Source organism: Capra hircus, chromosome 5 (assembly GCF_001704415.2).
Source record: "Capra hircus breed San Clemente chromosome 5, ASM170441v1, whole genome shotgun sequence".
Lineage (NCBI taxonomy): Eukaryota > Metazoa > Chordata > Mammalia > Artiodactyla > Bovidae > Capra > Capra hircus.
In genome coordinates, this window is record NC_030812.1 from 96,251,997 (window position 1) to 96,267,656 (window position 15,660).

Sequence of the window (15,660 nt, forward strand, 5' to 3'; positions counted from 1 at the left end):
TTTACTAAAATTGTAAAGTATTATTCCTGAATCAGAAATACTAAAATACTGAAAACAGACATCCTAAAGTTGAGGAGCCATTTATGAAATGTTTATTAAGTACCAAGCATAATGCCTAAATGATTTTTCATATATTATGATTTAATCTTCACAGTAACTCAGGTTAGATTATCATCTTTTAATAACAGGTGAGGAATGTGTGGAAATAAGCTATTGTAATTGCAGGGGGACGTTTGAACTCAGTTCTGTCTCATTTCTTCTCCCCAAAGTCTTTCAGAGAACTGATTATGTAATTTCTGATACTTTAAGATGTCCAATGAAAGCCTAAGTAATTTCATCTTTAGTATTACTTATATTTCTCAGTCATGTTACTTTACTTTCTTGGCAGCTTCTCAGAACTCTCTCTGTTTATGTTTTACCATAATGAATTTTGGGATACTTAACTGTAAAATATGCAGGCCTGTTTAAATTTGAACTTGAACTATATGATATCACTCACATAGTAACAATCGTAAATGTTATAAAGCTGTTCATTTAAAAAGTGAAAGAAAGTCCACTTCAGAAGTAGACATTGTGACAGTTGTTACTGGGAAAAGAGAGAGAAAGTAATATGCTAGGGAAGTGAGAAGAAAAATGAGAGGAGGAAATTGTGGTGATGGCTGGCATAGTTGTGAGGTTTTAAAATAGAAAGTTTGTGAAACTAGTCATTCTAATTTGAATTCAGTTATTTAAAACTCTGGCTCAAATTTTAAACACCTTAGGCTAGAATCATTCCATGAGTGATAACACATGCTAATTCTGCTTAGATGAAAATGATCTTCAGTTCAGTTCAGTTCAGCCGCTCAGTCATGTCCGACTCTTTGCGACCCCATGAATCGCAGCACAACAGGCCTCCCTGTCCATCACCAACTCCCGGAGTTCACTCAGACTCACGTCCATCGAGTCAGTGATGTCATCCAGCCATCTCATCCTGGGTCGTCCCCTTCTCCTCCTGCTCCCAATCCCTCCCAGCATCAGAGTCTTTTCCAATGAGTCAACTCTTCGCATGAGGTGGCCAAAGTACTGGAGCTTCAGCTTTAGCATCAGTCCTTCCAAAGAAATCCCAGGGCTGATCTCCTTCAGGATGGACTGGTTGGATCTCCTTGCAGTCCAAGGGACTCTCAAGAGTCTTCTCCAACACCACAGTTCAAAAGCATCAATTCTTTGGTGCTCAGCCTTCTTCACAGTCCAACTCTCACATCCATACATGACCACAGGAAAAACCATAGCCTTGACTAGACAGACCTTAGTCGGCAAAGTAATGTCTCTGCTTTTGAATATACTATCTAGGTTGGTCATAACTTTCCTTCCAAGGAGTAAGCGTCTTTTAATTTCATGGCTGCAGTCACCATCTGCAGTGATTTTCGAGCCCCCAAAAGTAAAGTCTGACACTGTTTCCACTGTTTCCCCAATATTTCCCATGAAGTGATGGGACCAGATGCCATGATCTTCATTTTCTGAATGTTGAGCTTTAAGCCAACTTTTTCACTTTCCAGTTTCACTTTCATCAAGAGGCTTTTTAGTTCCTCTTCACTTTCTGCCATAAGGGTGGTATCATCTGCGTATCTGAGGTTATTGATATTTCTCCCGGCAATCTTGATTCCAGCTTGTGTTTCTTCAGTCCAGTGTTTCTCATGATGTACTCTGCATAGAAGTTAAATAAGCAGGGTGAAAATATACAGCCTTGAGATACTCTTTGAAAATGATCTTACTGCTTTTTAATTTAGTGTTGGTGGTCTGTTAGGTATTAGAGATCATCAGATAACCTTACGGACCTAAAAGTTGGATTGTCTTTGAGTGTGTTTTCCTTTATTTCTCTTTAATTGCTTACATTTTCTTCTTTCTCTCCTCTCTGAGTGATTTATGAAAATATTAAGATTTGGTATTATGAAAATATCAAAGCGTTTATTTTCTTGATTTATTACTGTGGTTTAAATGTGATTTATTCATTATTCAAGAATTTCCTTATTTACTAATCACATAACTCTCCATGAGACTGCAAAGTTCTGTATCTTGAGTACTGGTCAGGCTCTCTACCTCTCCTTCCGATAGTTAGGATTGCTTGTGAATTTGGGGATCTGCTTTGTCTCTTGAACATGTTCTGCCAGTGGTTGGGCTTCCTCTTTGCCCCCTGGCTTGTAGAGATGAAGTAACGGTAGAGCAGAAAGCCAGCTAAGATGATTATTTGCTGAAGCTAATCTGGGGTTTGCAGAGAGAGAGCTCTTTCTAGCCTCATGTGCATGTGTTTACTTTTCACTTATGAAACCCATACAAGTGACTGAAGAAACAGGCTCAGATTCTTTGTTCTTCCACATGAAGAAGGGAGAAACTTACTGCTAATTAAAACTACTTCCCAGTGGCATCTTTAAACCCTGGGATTTTTCATGTTGCTGCCTTTCTCCTTCTGGTGACATGAATCGTGTGGCAGGGTGGGAGATGGGAATTGACAGCAGTGCTCGTGCGTTAGCGCTCACCTTGTCTGTGTGGAGTGTGTGCCTGGCGCCCATGAATTCAAATAAACTTGAATTTACTCTCTGACTATTTTTCATAGGTAATTTGACTTTAAGATACGTGTTATCCAGGATTTGTTATGTGTTAATGTGTAACAAGACCATTTCAGTGGGAGTGATAAAGTTTTGATTAAAAAAGAAAATTTAGAAATGTTTGTGCTTTTCTCTTTGGGTTACTAGGCAGGCGGTGGTTAAAGGTTCCCTTCCACATCCTTTTGCCCTGACGTTATTTGAGGACACATTGTACTGGACTGACTGGAATACACATTCCATTTTGGCTTGCAACAAGTACACTGGCGAGGGTCTGCGTGAAATCCATTCTAACATCTTCTCTCCCATGGATATACATGTCTTCAGCCAACAGAGGCAGCCAAATGGTAAGTGATCTTGATTTTTAAATTGCAAGTTGGAATAGCTTTGTAGCACTCTGATGTCTAGCTTTACTGAGGGGGCAAGAGGAGAGAGGATGTATTCAGAGTGGAAAGGAATAAAAAATTGGGAAGATGTCAAAATTCAAGGAAGACAGTAGTCTAAACCATTTGTAGCTTAGTATCTATTGCTGCAGACCACCTCAGCCCTTTGTTTTAGTCTGGGGTTATGAAGGTAAAGAAGAGAGAGAGAAAAAAAATTGAGATAGCTCATATATTAAGATTCTGTGCAAATACATTTTGTATTCATATTATTTCTCACTGATGAGTGATTTCGTCCATTGTATGTTTAGAAACAGACACTTTCCTTGAGTGGAACCTGTTAATTATTAGTTAATGTAACTATTACTGTAACTGGTTCATTTAAGTGCCTCGGGTTGCTTCAGTAAGTACGTGCTTATCCCTTTTCTGTGTGTGTCTCCCCCTCCTTTTTCTTCTGTTTCTGGTCGCCCTGTATAATGATTTGGACTGTGACTGCTGACAATAGTTTCTTGCAGGAGAATGTTAAGTGTTTGGCACTTGTGTGTAAATAAATGTCTGACCTGTGTCTGAGTATGTTTCAGATTGTATTCCAGAGCCAAAAATGCAGGGCTTTTGGATTATGCATTACTTTGTATTAGCTCTTTCTACTGAAGGGGAGATAGTCAAATATTGAGCGTGTCATATTGGAATCCGGTGATCATGAGTTCATAAAAATTTTTTTAAATGTTTGTGTTACTCTTTTGTAAAAAAAAAAAAAAGTGTTTACTCACGTGTATAAGTGTCTTCCTATCATTCTCGGCTTTTTAATGGCACTGTTGATCCTTTGTTTTACTTGTTTGAGAATTTGCAGTTATATGTGATACTGCCTTTTATCTTTCATACTTTTGTTTCCATGTTGATTTTTCTCTGAATATTGTTTAGATCCATCCTTTTCTATTGTTGCTTCAGATTTTCTAATTAATCTCTGGTTCTAAGTTTCCCCTTTTAAAATCCATTATGCTTACCTGTTCCATGTAAATCTTTCCACGGTGTAGCTTTTCTTGCCTCTCAATGCCTCCACCACAGACATTCCCTTCTCTGTGCTCATTCAGCTTTTATTGTTGTTGGTCAAATCTTAATCTTCAATTACTCGATCACCTTACTAATCTCACACAGTGTACAGCCTCTAGGCTTTCATTCATGTGGTTTTACCACACTTGACTGTCCTCCTATCTGTCCTTCCTGTCTTTCAAGGCTTCTGCCATGTCCTGTATCTGCTATGGAGCTTTTCTTCAGTTCTTCAATCCTTTAGTGCTTTATTTCCCATTTGACTCTATACTTATTTACAGTCTGAATGTGCAAGATCTCAATTTCTTTGTTCTGTACTGTTTTCCATTATTACTGTTCATGAATTTTGGCTTCCTGGCTAGATTGCAAGCTCTTTTGGGGCAGGGACAGCCTGCTTTACTTCTTGTGTATTCCTTTTTGGATACAGAATGCTAAGTAGATTTTTCTCTGTTTAATTCCCTTTCTTGCAGATGGTCTGGTTGTCAAGCACCCAGATGACATTTGGTAATAATTTGGTTAATCAGAGGTGCTCATGTTATGGTCGTTAACCTTTGTGTACCTAGAGTGGAGGAAGTCATCCATAATCATTGGTATTAACCAGTGTGATTTATATTTGACAGCTACAAATCCATGTGGAATTGATAATGGTGGTTGTTCCCATTTATGTTTGATGTCTCCAGTCAAGCCTTTTTATCAGTGTGCTTGCCCAACTGGGGTCACACTCCTGGAGAATGGAAAAACCTGCAAAGATGGTAAGAAGTTGGTTGCCAAGAAGGAAGAATTCTGGATAGTAATGACTATTTTATTTCTCTATAATTAGCTCTGTAAATTACAGCGCTTTGGGAGACTAGTCACTTAATCCCTCAGTCTTCACAGTTGCTTGTATAATAGGAGTGTTTTGCATTTTATGGCATCTCTTGAATGTTGTTTTATAAATTATTTTAGTATTTTAGCTGAATTTTTAACATGCAATTTTTTGGGAAAAAAATAGGTGCCATTTCTCTTTGTCAGATCTCAAAGTCATGAATATCACAGTTGCTTCTTGTGGAAATGAATATTCTCATAAAGAATATATATTTAACAGGTAACATTTGTAAATAAAGAACCGTTACAAGGAAAAGATGTATATTAAACTTTTAATTATAAAGACTATCATGGGATAGATACGTTTTCTGAGAAATGATTGAATGATACTTTTAATTGCCTGTTAACAACAGAGAAGTGCCTTCAGAAGAAAAAAAGAATTCCTTATTGTTCTGCTCAAAGCAACCTGTTGCTGTTCTTAACCACCACACTGCCTCTTCTCCTTACTCTGAGTCCCCTGTAGAGAGAGGGCATGTAGGAGAAATGTTCTGATTTAGGACATTTCAAGGTACTTCTGGTTTGGGAGAATGCCAGTTCTCTTTTTCTTCTTAATGAGAATGTTGTTCTTCATTCTTAACCCTGTGGATCACCATCTGGTTCTCTAGCCACCAGCAAGACCTGGTAAGAAAATTGTTGTATTTAGCAGTGGCTTCTTTATCTAACTCTGAAAAGTATAAGCCTTTATTTAGGAGTGGGTTAGAGTTCCTGGCAAGGGGATCAGGGAGTCAGAGAGATGGGATTGAGTTGGTGTGCAGGATATTTGTCATGAGTTGGCATTGATAAATTATCCTCCTAGTCAGAGGTGAAACTGGCTGATTCTTGTGAGAGGTTTCCATGGAAAACAATAATTTGGTTTCAATTTAAAACAAAAGGTTTATGTAATGTTGCTTTTTTGTTAAAAAATGTAGCTTGACTTTAAAGCAGTGGATTTATTTTAGCCATAGTGGTCTGGTACAGCCTTAGAGCAGTGCAAATGTACCTGTTTAACGAGCATCTTAATTTCAGAAATACATTTGGCATGTAGTAGCCTTAAGTTAACTATTTTGTTTTGATCACCTTGCCAAATTAACAGCTTCACTTTCTAAGACTTCTTTGTTTGAAGAGTTTATGGTGCTGGCTCCTTTTGGTAGTTAGTGGAGGCAATGAATTTTATAGTTATTCCTGCTTGGTGCCCACTGTGGCCATTAGGGTTGTATTCTCTCCAAGGTAGGGTTTATTTATAATTAATCCATGAGTCAAAAAGCTGATGCTGAGAGCTTCTTCTCTCCTTAATTTTTTCTACTATAATTCCAGATTAATGCTTGAAGTTTAATATCAGTATTTTCTTTCAGACTCATTTCTTTGGTTGGGAATCTTTTTTCACTCTTTCAGGTGTCAACTTGCTTGCTGTCTTTTTGTTAACTTTTATATAATGTTAGATGATTTTTTGCTAGTGGTTGACTTGAGCATTTAAAATAAAAAAAACAAGATTGAGTTAATGTTCTCATTCTGAGCTGTATTTGTATTGATTGCTGCTTTGGGTTTAAAACACTTGATAAATAAATCTGATTTTAAAAACTCAGTGAAATAAAATATAAGAGTTTATTAGAAAATAATGTATTAGCTAGTATTTATTGAGTACTTATATATTTGGTACATTTTTGAGTTTTATATTTATTTCCTCTAAGTCTCTCAGCAATTCTATGAGATATCGACGAAGATATCAGGCTTAGAGAGACGAGGTGTTTTGCCTGACTTTGTGTAACTGCTTGAATCTGGTTCTGTTACACGCAAAGCTCTCACCTTTATCCACTGGGTCACATTTATTTGGTTACCTCCCCTCACATTCCCTCTCTTCTGCTGCTGTTTCCTCCTCCATAGCTTCTTTTGTCCTTAGTTCTGTCAGACATTGCCCTATAGTTCTTTTTGTTAAAACAACTTTTCTGAGGTAATTTACATATCATAAAATTCGGCCTTTTCAAGTGTATAATTTAGTGATTTTTAGTCAATTTACAGAGTTGTGCAACCATCACAATCCATCCAATTTTAGAACATTCTCATTAATCACAAAAGATCCTTGTTCTGGATTCCTTACCTTTTTAAACATCTTTCTTGAACAAAGGACCTATATCCTATACTTCCTCTAATATTTAGCTGCTTAGCTTCTTACACATTACTTAGTTATATTCATTTCACCTTTAAGTGGCTGTTGTTAATTCCAGGGCCTATATAATGAATGAAGCCAGAGAGAGAATCAGAAGTTGATTTGGAGAGTTCCGCCATTACAGAGCATGACCTCTTAGTCCAGCTATTCCTGTTTTACTGTATTACTTTCTGTTCTACCCTAAATAGACCCTAGTATCCTTTTATACCCGCTTCTCAGTTCCTGAAAAAGTTCTGCACTCTTTATTTAGAGACTAAATTTGGCCTGTGGGTTTCCATTTTTTCTTCATTGTTTTTCACTTTATTGTTCTAGGTGCCACTGAATTACTGCTTCTAGCCAGAAGGACAGACTTGAGACGCATTTCTTTGGATACACCAGATTTCACTGACATTGTTCTACAGTTAGAAGACATCCGCCATGCCATTGCCATAGATTATGATCCCGTGGAAGGCTATATCTACTGGACTGATGATGAAGTGAAGGCCATACGCCGCTCCTTCATAGATGGATCTGGCAGTCAGTTTGTGGTCACTGCCCAAATTGCCCATCCTGATGGTATTGCTGTTGATTGGGTTGCCCGAAATCTTTATTGGACAGACACTGGCACTGATCGGATAGAAGTGACAAGGCTCAATGGGACCATGAGGAAGATCTTGATTTCAGAGGACTTAGAAGAACCCCGGGCTATTGTGCTAGATCCCATGGTTGGGTAAGAGGCTCTGCTGACAGAAAATTTTGCCAGGGGTTTCTATTTCCGCAGGTACCCAAAACATTGACAAAAACAACGTGAAGTATATGTTGCTTTCCAATAAATAGTTCTTTAATGACTGTGCATATTTAGAATACAGTGATTGGAATAAAACCTCAAGTGAATGAATTGCTAGTTTTTTTCCTTGAATGTTTTGAATACGTTTGCTTTCTAAATTAAGTCCATACTTGCTGACTTTGGGTGTTGGCTGCAGATTTTGCCAAGGTTGCATCATGACCATGAAAAATATGGAGAGAAATTGTTTTCAGAACTCTTTCTCTTCCCCTAGAAAATTTAATTTCACCTCATTTTCAGTACTTCTAGGACGGTTTGGTAAAGAATATGTATTTTTTAAATGTCCCTAAATATATGAATGGCCTGATTTCTAAAACTTGGTCAGGACATGCAGCTATACGCCTGGTCTGTCTTCCTTTTTTGGGGGGCTATTACACCCTGATCATGATCCAGGGAAGCACAGCTTTCTACATACTCATCAGTGTTATTTGTTACTATGAGATTCATTCTGAGGGTGAACATAATGGCAAATTATTACACTAAAGTGCATACCAATGCCTTTGAGCCCCTTAAACTCTCAGGAGCCGTAGGAACCAGCGCAACGAGAAGAGTTAGTTATTTGGGGAAATTGGTTTTCCATCTGAATATTACTACTGGGATAACCTTTTTTTTTGTCAGAGACAATAAGCTAGAAAGAGAGAGAAGATTGTTCCTGCTAAGGAACACAAAAAAACCTAAACATAGAATCTCATTATTGGAAGGCATTTTTCACTATCACTCCTAGAAAACACTGTTTTATCTGAAAAAATTTTTTACAAGGCTTATACACTGCAATTATAAATGTATTAAATGGACTCTTTGTATGTTTTAAGTCTTAACTAGTTTTTCCTACTGTAGATGTTAACTGGTAACCAATGTAAAAGAAGGTTGGATCTCACCTTTAGGATATCTGAAATTTACAGTTTATTATCCGTTTTTAGCTCATACTCTGTATACTTCTGTAGGTACATGTATTGGACTGACTGGGGAGAAATCCCGAAAATTGAGCGAGCAGCTTTGGATGGTTCTGATCGAGTAGTGTTGGTTAACACTTCTCTTGGTTGGCCAAATGGTTTAGCCTTGGATTATGACGAAGGCAAAATATACTGGGGAGATGCCAAAACAGACAAAATTGAGGTTTGTTTCTTGCTTTTTCACTTTAAAACCACATTTATAAGGGTTTTTGAGTTGATGGTGATCTGATGCAGATATTCTTGTCTCTTCAGTGGGATGCCAGAGGTTTCTTGTATTTTAATCAACCTTTAGGATTCTAGGAATTAACATCTTTTCTTTCAACTCATCAGAAGATTTTTGAGTTAAACTTGCATGAGAAATAGATGTTCATCTATTTCTAGTCTTAAAAGCTTATGTGAATGATTTTTCTCATTATGGGTAAAACCACTGCTTGAATTTCCTAGGGGCAGTTTGCGTGAATCAGATGTTAAATAAGCTTGCTACTGGAAGAGCTGATAGTCATTGTCAGCAAAACAAAGCATACTTTTTGTTGGTGTTGGGGAAGGTGGTGGTATATATTAAGATGGTTACATGCAAACAGTTTTAAAATTGATTTATGAGCTATGTGGGAGAAGAATTAATTAGCCAGGGCTTGAGGGAAAATATTTAACAAATCATAGAACTAAGTTGCCAGAATAGAATTATGGTGGAAATAGCCACCATATGTGAATATTTTATTACTTTGTTTTGTAAAGGGTGAAAATCCCTGATAATGAATGTGAAGTCTGAATTCTACAACTTTAAATTGGGCTCTGCTAGAGGTGTTGTGGGTCACATACTTAAAACAGAGTTCTGATCACAGTATTTCTTTGGAGAACACATGACTTCTTATATAAGGTGTAGGTTTGAATGTCTCTTCAAAGCCACAGCACACATCTTGTAATAGATAATTTGGGCTATAGAGCAGTTACTTTAGAAAGGTAATTCTTGGGAGTGACAGGGACTCTCAGGGAATAATGAGATGAAGGGCCTTTGTTTCAGATTGGAATCTTGGAATAGGAAAAAAAACTCATTCCACTGGGCTTAAATCCTGAAAACCGTCTTCTGCTCTTGCAGCTGGTTTCCATTAATAGAAAACTTTGCATAGACTTGACTATGCAAATATCTTCCCTGTTGTTAGTGTTTCACTGCCCCCACCCCCTCTAAATCCACCTTTGTGTTGGAATTTTTAGCAACTGGAGTGCGGTGCTGCTGAGTTTACTTTTCAGACAGGCCATGAGCATCACTGGGGAACAGATCACACACCATTCCCCTCCAGTTCACGAACTGCGAATTGTTGATCTGCCCTAGACTCTCCATGAGTGTATATGTGTTACTACTCTTAGAAAAACAGTTTCGGCCCATGTGTCCCAGAGGACTGTCTGCATATAAGGCAGGAGCACATAGTTTACATTAGAGAAGAGACCGTGATTTTTTATTTCATAGGGACTTAAAAAATTCCATATTTGATCTTATCTTTCTTAGCTTATTATGACTGTTTAGATTGTAAATAAAACATTGATTTCTTTCTAGGAATTTTTCAAGTCTTATCTATGTTCAGTTCAGTCGCTCAGTCGTGTCCGACTCTTTGTGACCCCATGAATCGCAGCCCGCCAGGCCTCCCTGTCCATCACCAACTCCCGGAATTCACTCAGACTCACGTCCATCGAGTCAGTGATGCCATCCAGCCATCTCATCCTCGGTCGTCCCCTTCTCCTCCTGCCCCCAACCCCTCCCAGCATCAAAGTCTTTTCCAGTGAGTCAACTCTTCGCATGAGGTGGCTGAAATTAGGTTACTTTATTTAGAGAAATTTATTTGAAATCACAAGAAGTTGAGAGATTCAAGTAGAGAAATGGGAATTTATGGAGGTTCTGAATGACAGTGTTTAAGAGTAAAAATGCATACATATCATATAACAATATAGAATATTTTACAGAATTTATTTTCTTATTTTGTGGGAAGTGCAGTAGGATCTAAAAATTAGGGTTAATTCTGACCTCTTGAGCTGTGTATATATATTAATATATGTGATGTCATTTGCTTTCTGACTTCCTTTTTCTTCCTTGACTTGCACCATCATCCTTAAACTTTCCTTTCAGATCTGCTTCTCTTCTTGCAGGTTTCAGTCAGTTCAGTTCACTTGTTCAGTCGTGTCAGACTCTTTGTGAAACCCCATGGACTGCAGCATGCCAGGCCTCCCTGTTCATCACCATCTCCCAGAGTTTACTCAAACTCATGTCCGTTGAGTCGGTGATGCCGTCCAACCATCTCATCCTCTGTCTTCGCCTCCTGCTCTCAATCTTTCCCAGCATCAGGGTCTTTTCCAATGAGTCAGTTCTTCACATCAGGTGGCCAAAGTATTGGTGTTTCCCCTTCAGTATCGGTCCTTCCAGTGAATATTCAGGACTGGTTTCTTTAGGATGGACTGGTTGGATCTCCTTGCAGTCCAAGGGACTCTCAAGAGTCTTCTCCAACACCACAGTTCAAAAGCATCAATTCTTTGGCACTCAGCTTTCTTCCAGATTTATTGGAACACAACTGCTATTTGCTCTTTGTTCTCTTTTTGACAGATTGTTTAGGGTTGGTGATACATCTCCTTCTACCAAATCATACACACAAAGACCTCCCCTTGTTTTTTCCCCTGGAGATTCTGATGAAGTTTCCCTAATTGAGCATTCAATGCATTTGTAATTTTAATTACAATTACAGTATAAAATTTTTTTTTTTTTTTTTTTTTTTACAGATGCATCTGGGAAATAGAGCTGATACTGTTATCTAAAACTGCTGGTATATGACAAACTAAGGAAAGAGCACAGCTGTCCATCTAAATCAGTTTTGCATAAGTGAGGAAGAAAAACTGTTAGGTTCCTACTCTGAGACAAATAGTGATTATAGGAGCAGCTGTGACCCCAGCTTTTCATCTTGCCTTACTTGATAGTAGGTCGAATAAAACTTTTGGGAAGATACATAATTTTAAAAATGCTCTCTTTCCTTAGATTACTTGCTAGCTCGCAAGTAATCAACTTATCCTTAGTGCTCATCTGACCTAGTCTAGGTCACATGCTCCTTGCTAGTCCCCTTCTCTTTAGAAAGCTTCCCCGCCTCTTCTGTCATGCCTAAGAATGAAAGGTGCTTTTTCCTGGGACTATAAGAAAATATTAAATTACAGTTGTAGTGGCCCTGTTCTCTTCTGGAAGACTTCAAATTTACCTGGGTTGTATGTTTCCAGTACATTTGGGAGTTAAAAATAGGGGTTTGGTAAATGATCACATAGCACTGTAAGGCATAGTACGCTCTTGTGTTTTGCGTGAATCTTATGGGAAGAGCTCAAAATGTTCATTCCATTATGCTCTCTGCTCCCTCAGTGGAGATGACTTAGACCAGGTTCTCACTCACTTCTTTTGGTAAGTGGTGATATAACCAGGTGCTGGATATGTTGGGGAGCTAGGTTTGAGGATTGGGGAAACCAGAGAAAATTAATAGGGAGCTTTGGGTTTCAGACGTCATTTTTGTTGTCCAGAGTTGCAAGAAAAAATAAATGCGTTTACTGGAGATTCATAACCAACTTCCTCAGAGAGCAGTGCTATATAGTGAAGTGCTAATGATGTCTCTTTTTTCCCTTCCTTTCTCTTTTAAAAAAGACGATCATTGTATTGACTGGTGCTTTAAGAATGTCTCTGTGAGTGTATGTCTGATTTTCGTATTTGTGAACTGATAGGGACCACTTAACTGTAGGTACTTGTTTATGTTTCTACATTATGTTCAAATCATTTCATCACCTTTTACACACAGGCTTCTAGTTTGCTTGCCTGCACTGGAGTCCCCTCTACCCTCTACTCAGGTGTTAAAATAATAAATATTAAAATACTTTCTGATAATAAATACTAAAGCATTAGCCAAAAAGGTTGTTTCTTTTTTCTGGTAGGTGACATTAAACAAGCCTTTATTTCTGTGTTGTAAAGCCTTACAGTAGGCAGAAGCACATTGTGTCTTAACAATATTCTCATGTTTCTTGATCCACTTAATGCCAAAAGCATTAAGCATTTGTTGCACTACTGGCCTGCAGTATTGCTTACCAATAGTGAAGACATATCACAGAAAATTTATGTTTAAAATATTTATATAAAATTAATATACTGTTAGCTTGTTTTTTCTTGACGATTTTTACATACCAGTTTAACTTGACATTATTAATGTGATTTCAATCACTGGTAATATTGAAAATAATAATACTATCATAGAGATTTTAGTATTAAAATCTCTGAGATTTTCTCACGGTTTATTTTCTCAATATATACTTGTTATTTGTTTTTTCCCCCTTTTTATTTCAGAGCTTATGCTGACATGCAGCAAGAGCTAGTGGAGATAAAGATTTTCTGATCTATGTCAAAGACATGTAGAATTTTTTTTCAAATCTCTTTTATTGTAAATTTCCCTATTTTAGAGAATACAGCATCCATAGATAGTTTCTCCAAAATCTAGTTATGCCTGGCACAATTCTGTTGGGAAAGAGAAACAGAGATTACTAGAACCTTGAGTACCAAGGAATTTTTGAATAAAGAGAGTATTATTGTGTAGGATGTGTACTGAAAACTTGGCCTTTGGTGAATGTTCTGTTTCACAGTCTAAGCCTGAAATTGCAGGGCTATGTTTTCCTCTCATGACAACTTCCTCTATTTAATCAGTACTCTTATAAAGAAATTTGTTTCCCAAGTATTCAGGTTTCTTTTTAAAGTAATTTCTTTGTCTGGCATCTTTAGCCTGAGTATTGTGAAAGTCTGTTGAAACACACAAGGACCCATTTATGATGGTTTTCCTTATTGTTTGTTTCTAAGATTAATTCCCCCTTAAGAAATTATAATAATGTAATCATTATTGGGGTAATCATCTCATCTGTTGAGGTAAAGCTCTCCTGAGTATATGACAAGTACCAGCAAGTTCTTCCTTTTAAATCTTTGCCAGTTTATAACACTGTTCTGTAAAATTGATTTTACTTCTAGTTTTAGAGAAAGGTTCAGATAATGAACTTAAATAATCTGAATCTTTGCCCATTCCTACTGCTTTACCACAGTATATATGTATGTGAATATATATATTTTTTCCCCATGTATTCTCGACATATTATAACAGAAAAATACTGATAAATTCCACTGTTAGATTCCTCAGCTCAACAGAACACCTGGCTCTGGGGCCTGTATTCATTGAGCTGTAAACATGATGCTCTCCCATTATATTTCTTATTTCTGTTTGGGATGTATCTTACGATTATGTACATCTTTAAGCTTCTGTATGAAAGTTACCTGTTTCATACCTATATGAAGGTTGATGTACAGTTCTAACATTTTTAAACTTGTTACTACAATCTGCAGTAGGCAGAGTAGTACATCATCCAATTATGAGCTCTGTCATCTCATTATCCACTCTACTTTGGCTCTAAAATAATTATTGGACATATTTATGATGAGAGAAACTTGCTTGATGATAGGTGTAATCATACTTTTCCTGAACTGCTGCAACAAACCCATGAGTCTCACCAGGCAAGATGCATTTACCTCACTTTGGAGTTAGAATAATTTTATCTGTGTAAATTAGGATAATCTGATATACGTTGGTACTTCGAAAGTATTTTAGTGACCAAGTTTGAACTTGCACTTGTATCATTTTAAAAATATTATCCTATTATACGTTTTCATCTCATGTTTTAGTATTAAGCTATTTATTATGTGGGGAGCTAATTTTAGTTACAGTCTGATTATTTTGGAAGTGCCTGTTTTGTTCCTTTGGTTTCTTTACCCCTGTAGCAGGAATGCTGACTTTGAGTGTTGTCCTTTCTTGAGAAGAGAGGTCAACCTCTTTACAATTTATAACAGTTTTTAGTTCTTACGGAGATAATCTCTAGATCTTTATTGAATCATTTTGTGATACTGGACCTAGTTCTCATATGATTTTGCCATTTACCTGGGTGACTATAGGTAATTCACATAATTGTTGGTCTTTGTATTTTGACCATTGATATCATTTGAAGCTGATGATCTTGACGTTCCTTCCAGCTTTAACATTTTCTGATGCCTTTTATACTAATTGCATATCATAGGGTAAGAACAAATAAAACATTTTGCCTGGGAGATTGCTAAGAAGGAATGTATATCACAGATGACATTACTGGTTGTTTTTTTTTTTCTTTTAAATTTTTCCTTATACACTGTGCCAGTAATTCCTCTCACCTAAGGAAAACTTGGCGTGTTGGAGGTTCAGTATCTTTGTAACTCAGTTTTACTGATATTAACTTCTGGTAAGCTATTCATTTAGATTTTGCATTGACCTCTATGCAGACTACTTCATTATTAACGTGTGTGACGGGTTTAAATAAATGTTGAAAGCTGTTGTTTGAAGCTTGCCAAACATGTAGATACTAATAGAGTCCATGTAAAACATTCTTCAGGCGGTTATTTCCCTGTAGCTTGGAAGCTATTATATATACTTTTAAAGGGGTCACAGAGATTTTATTTTTATTATTATTAGATTTGGAAAGGGTAAACAGTCATATAAATGGCGAGGACCACAATTTTGGGACTTGTTGGGAGGGAATTTGCAAAACATTGAACAGTGTTAACAATGACAAGTATTTTCACCTTATCACCAGCTATTTAAGGAATTTGTGTAATAGTCATTTATAAAGTTATCCATAATGAGCAAAGGATTCACCTTCAGTCTTTTTTTCCCCCCACTTTAAATTAGTTTTCAGTTTTAAAATGTTGAGAACGTTATAATGCAGGCCCTGTTAATTTTTTGATTAAACTCTGAGTTCCCAGACTCTTCATTCATTGTACTGTGATTGTTTTTTTTTGGTA

General features: G+C 37.0%; 1 protein-coding gene across 3 annotated transcripts in view; it reads left to right on the plus strand.

Annotated features, from left to right (window-relative positions):
• The window catches only part of LRP6 (LDL receptor related protein 6), a 170,282-nt gene that overhangs the window by 93,806 nt on the left and 60,816 nt on the right, over nucleotides 1-15,660 (plus strand). For all 3 annotated transcript variants that reach the window (XM_018048470.1, XM_018048471.1, XM_018048472.1), the window contains 4 exons: nucleotides 2,730-2,926; nucleotides 4,627-4,758; nucleotides 7,326-7,722; nucleotides 8,781-8,952. In XM_018048470.1, the coding sequence (XP_017903959.1) occupies nucleotides 2,730-2,926; nucleotides 4,627-4,758; nucleotides 7,326-7,722; nucleotides 8,781-8,952 (898 nt within the window). The remainder of the gene's footprint in view (nucleotides 1-2,729; nucleotides 2,927-4,626; nucleotides 4,759-7,325; nucleotides 7,723-8,780; nucleotides 8,953-15,660) is intronic.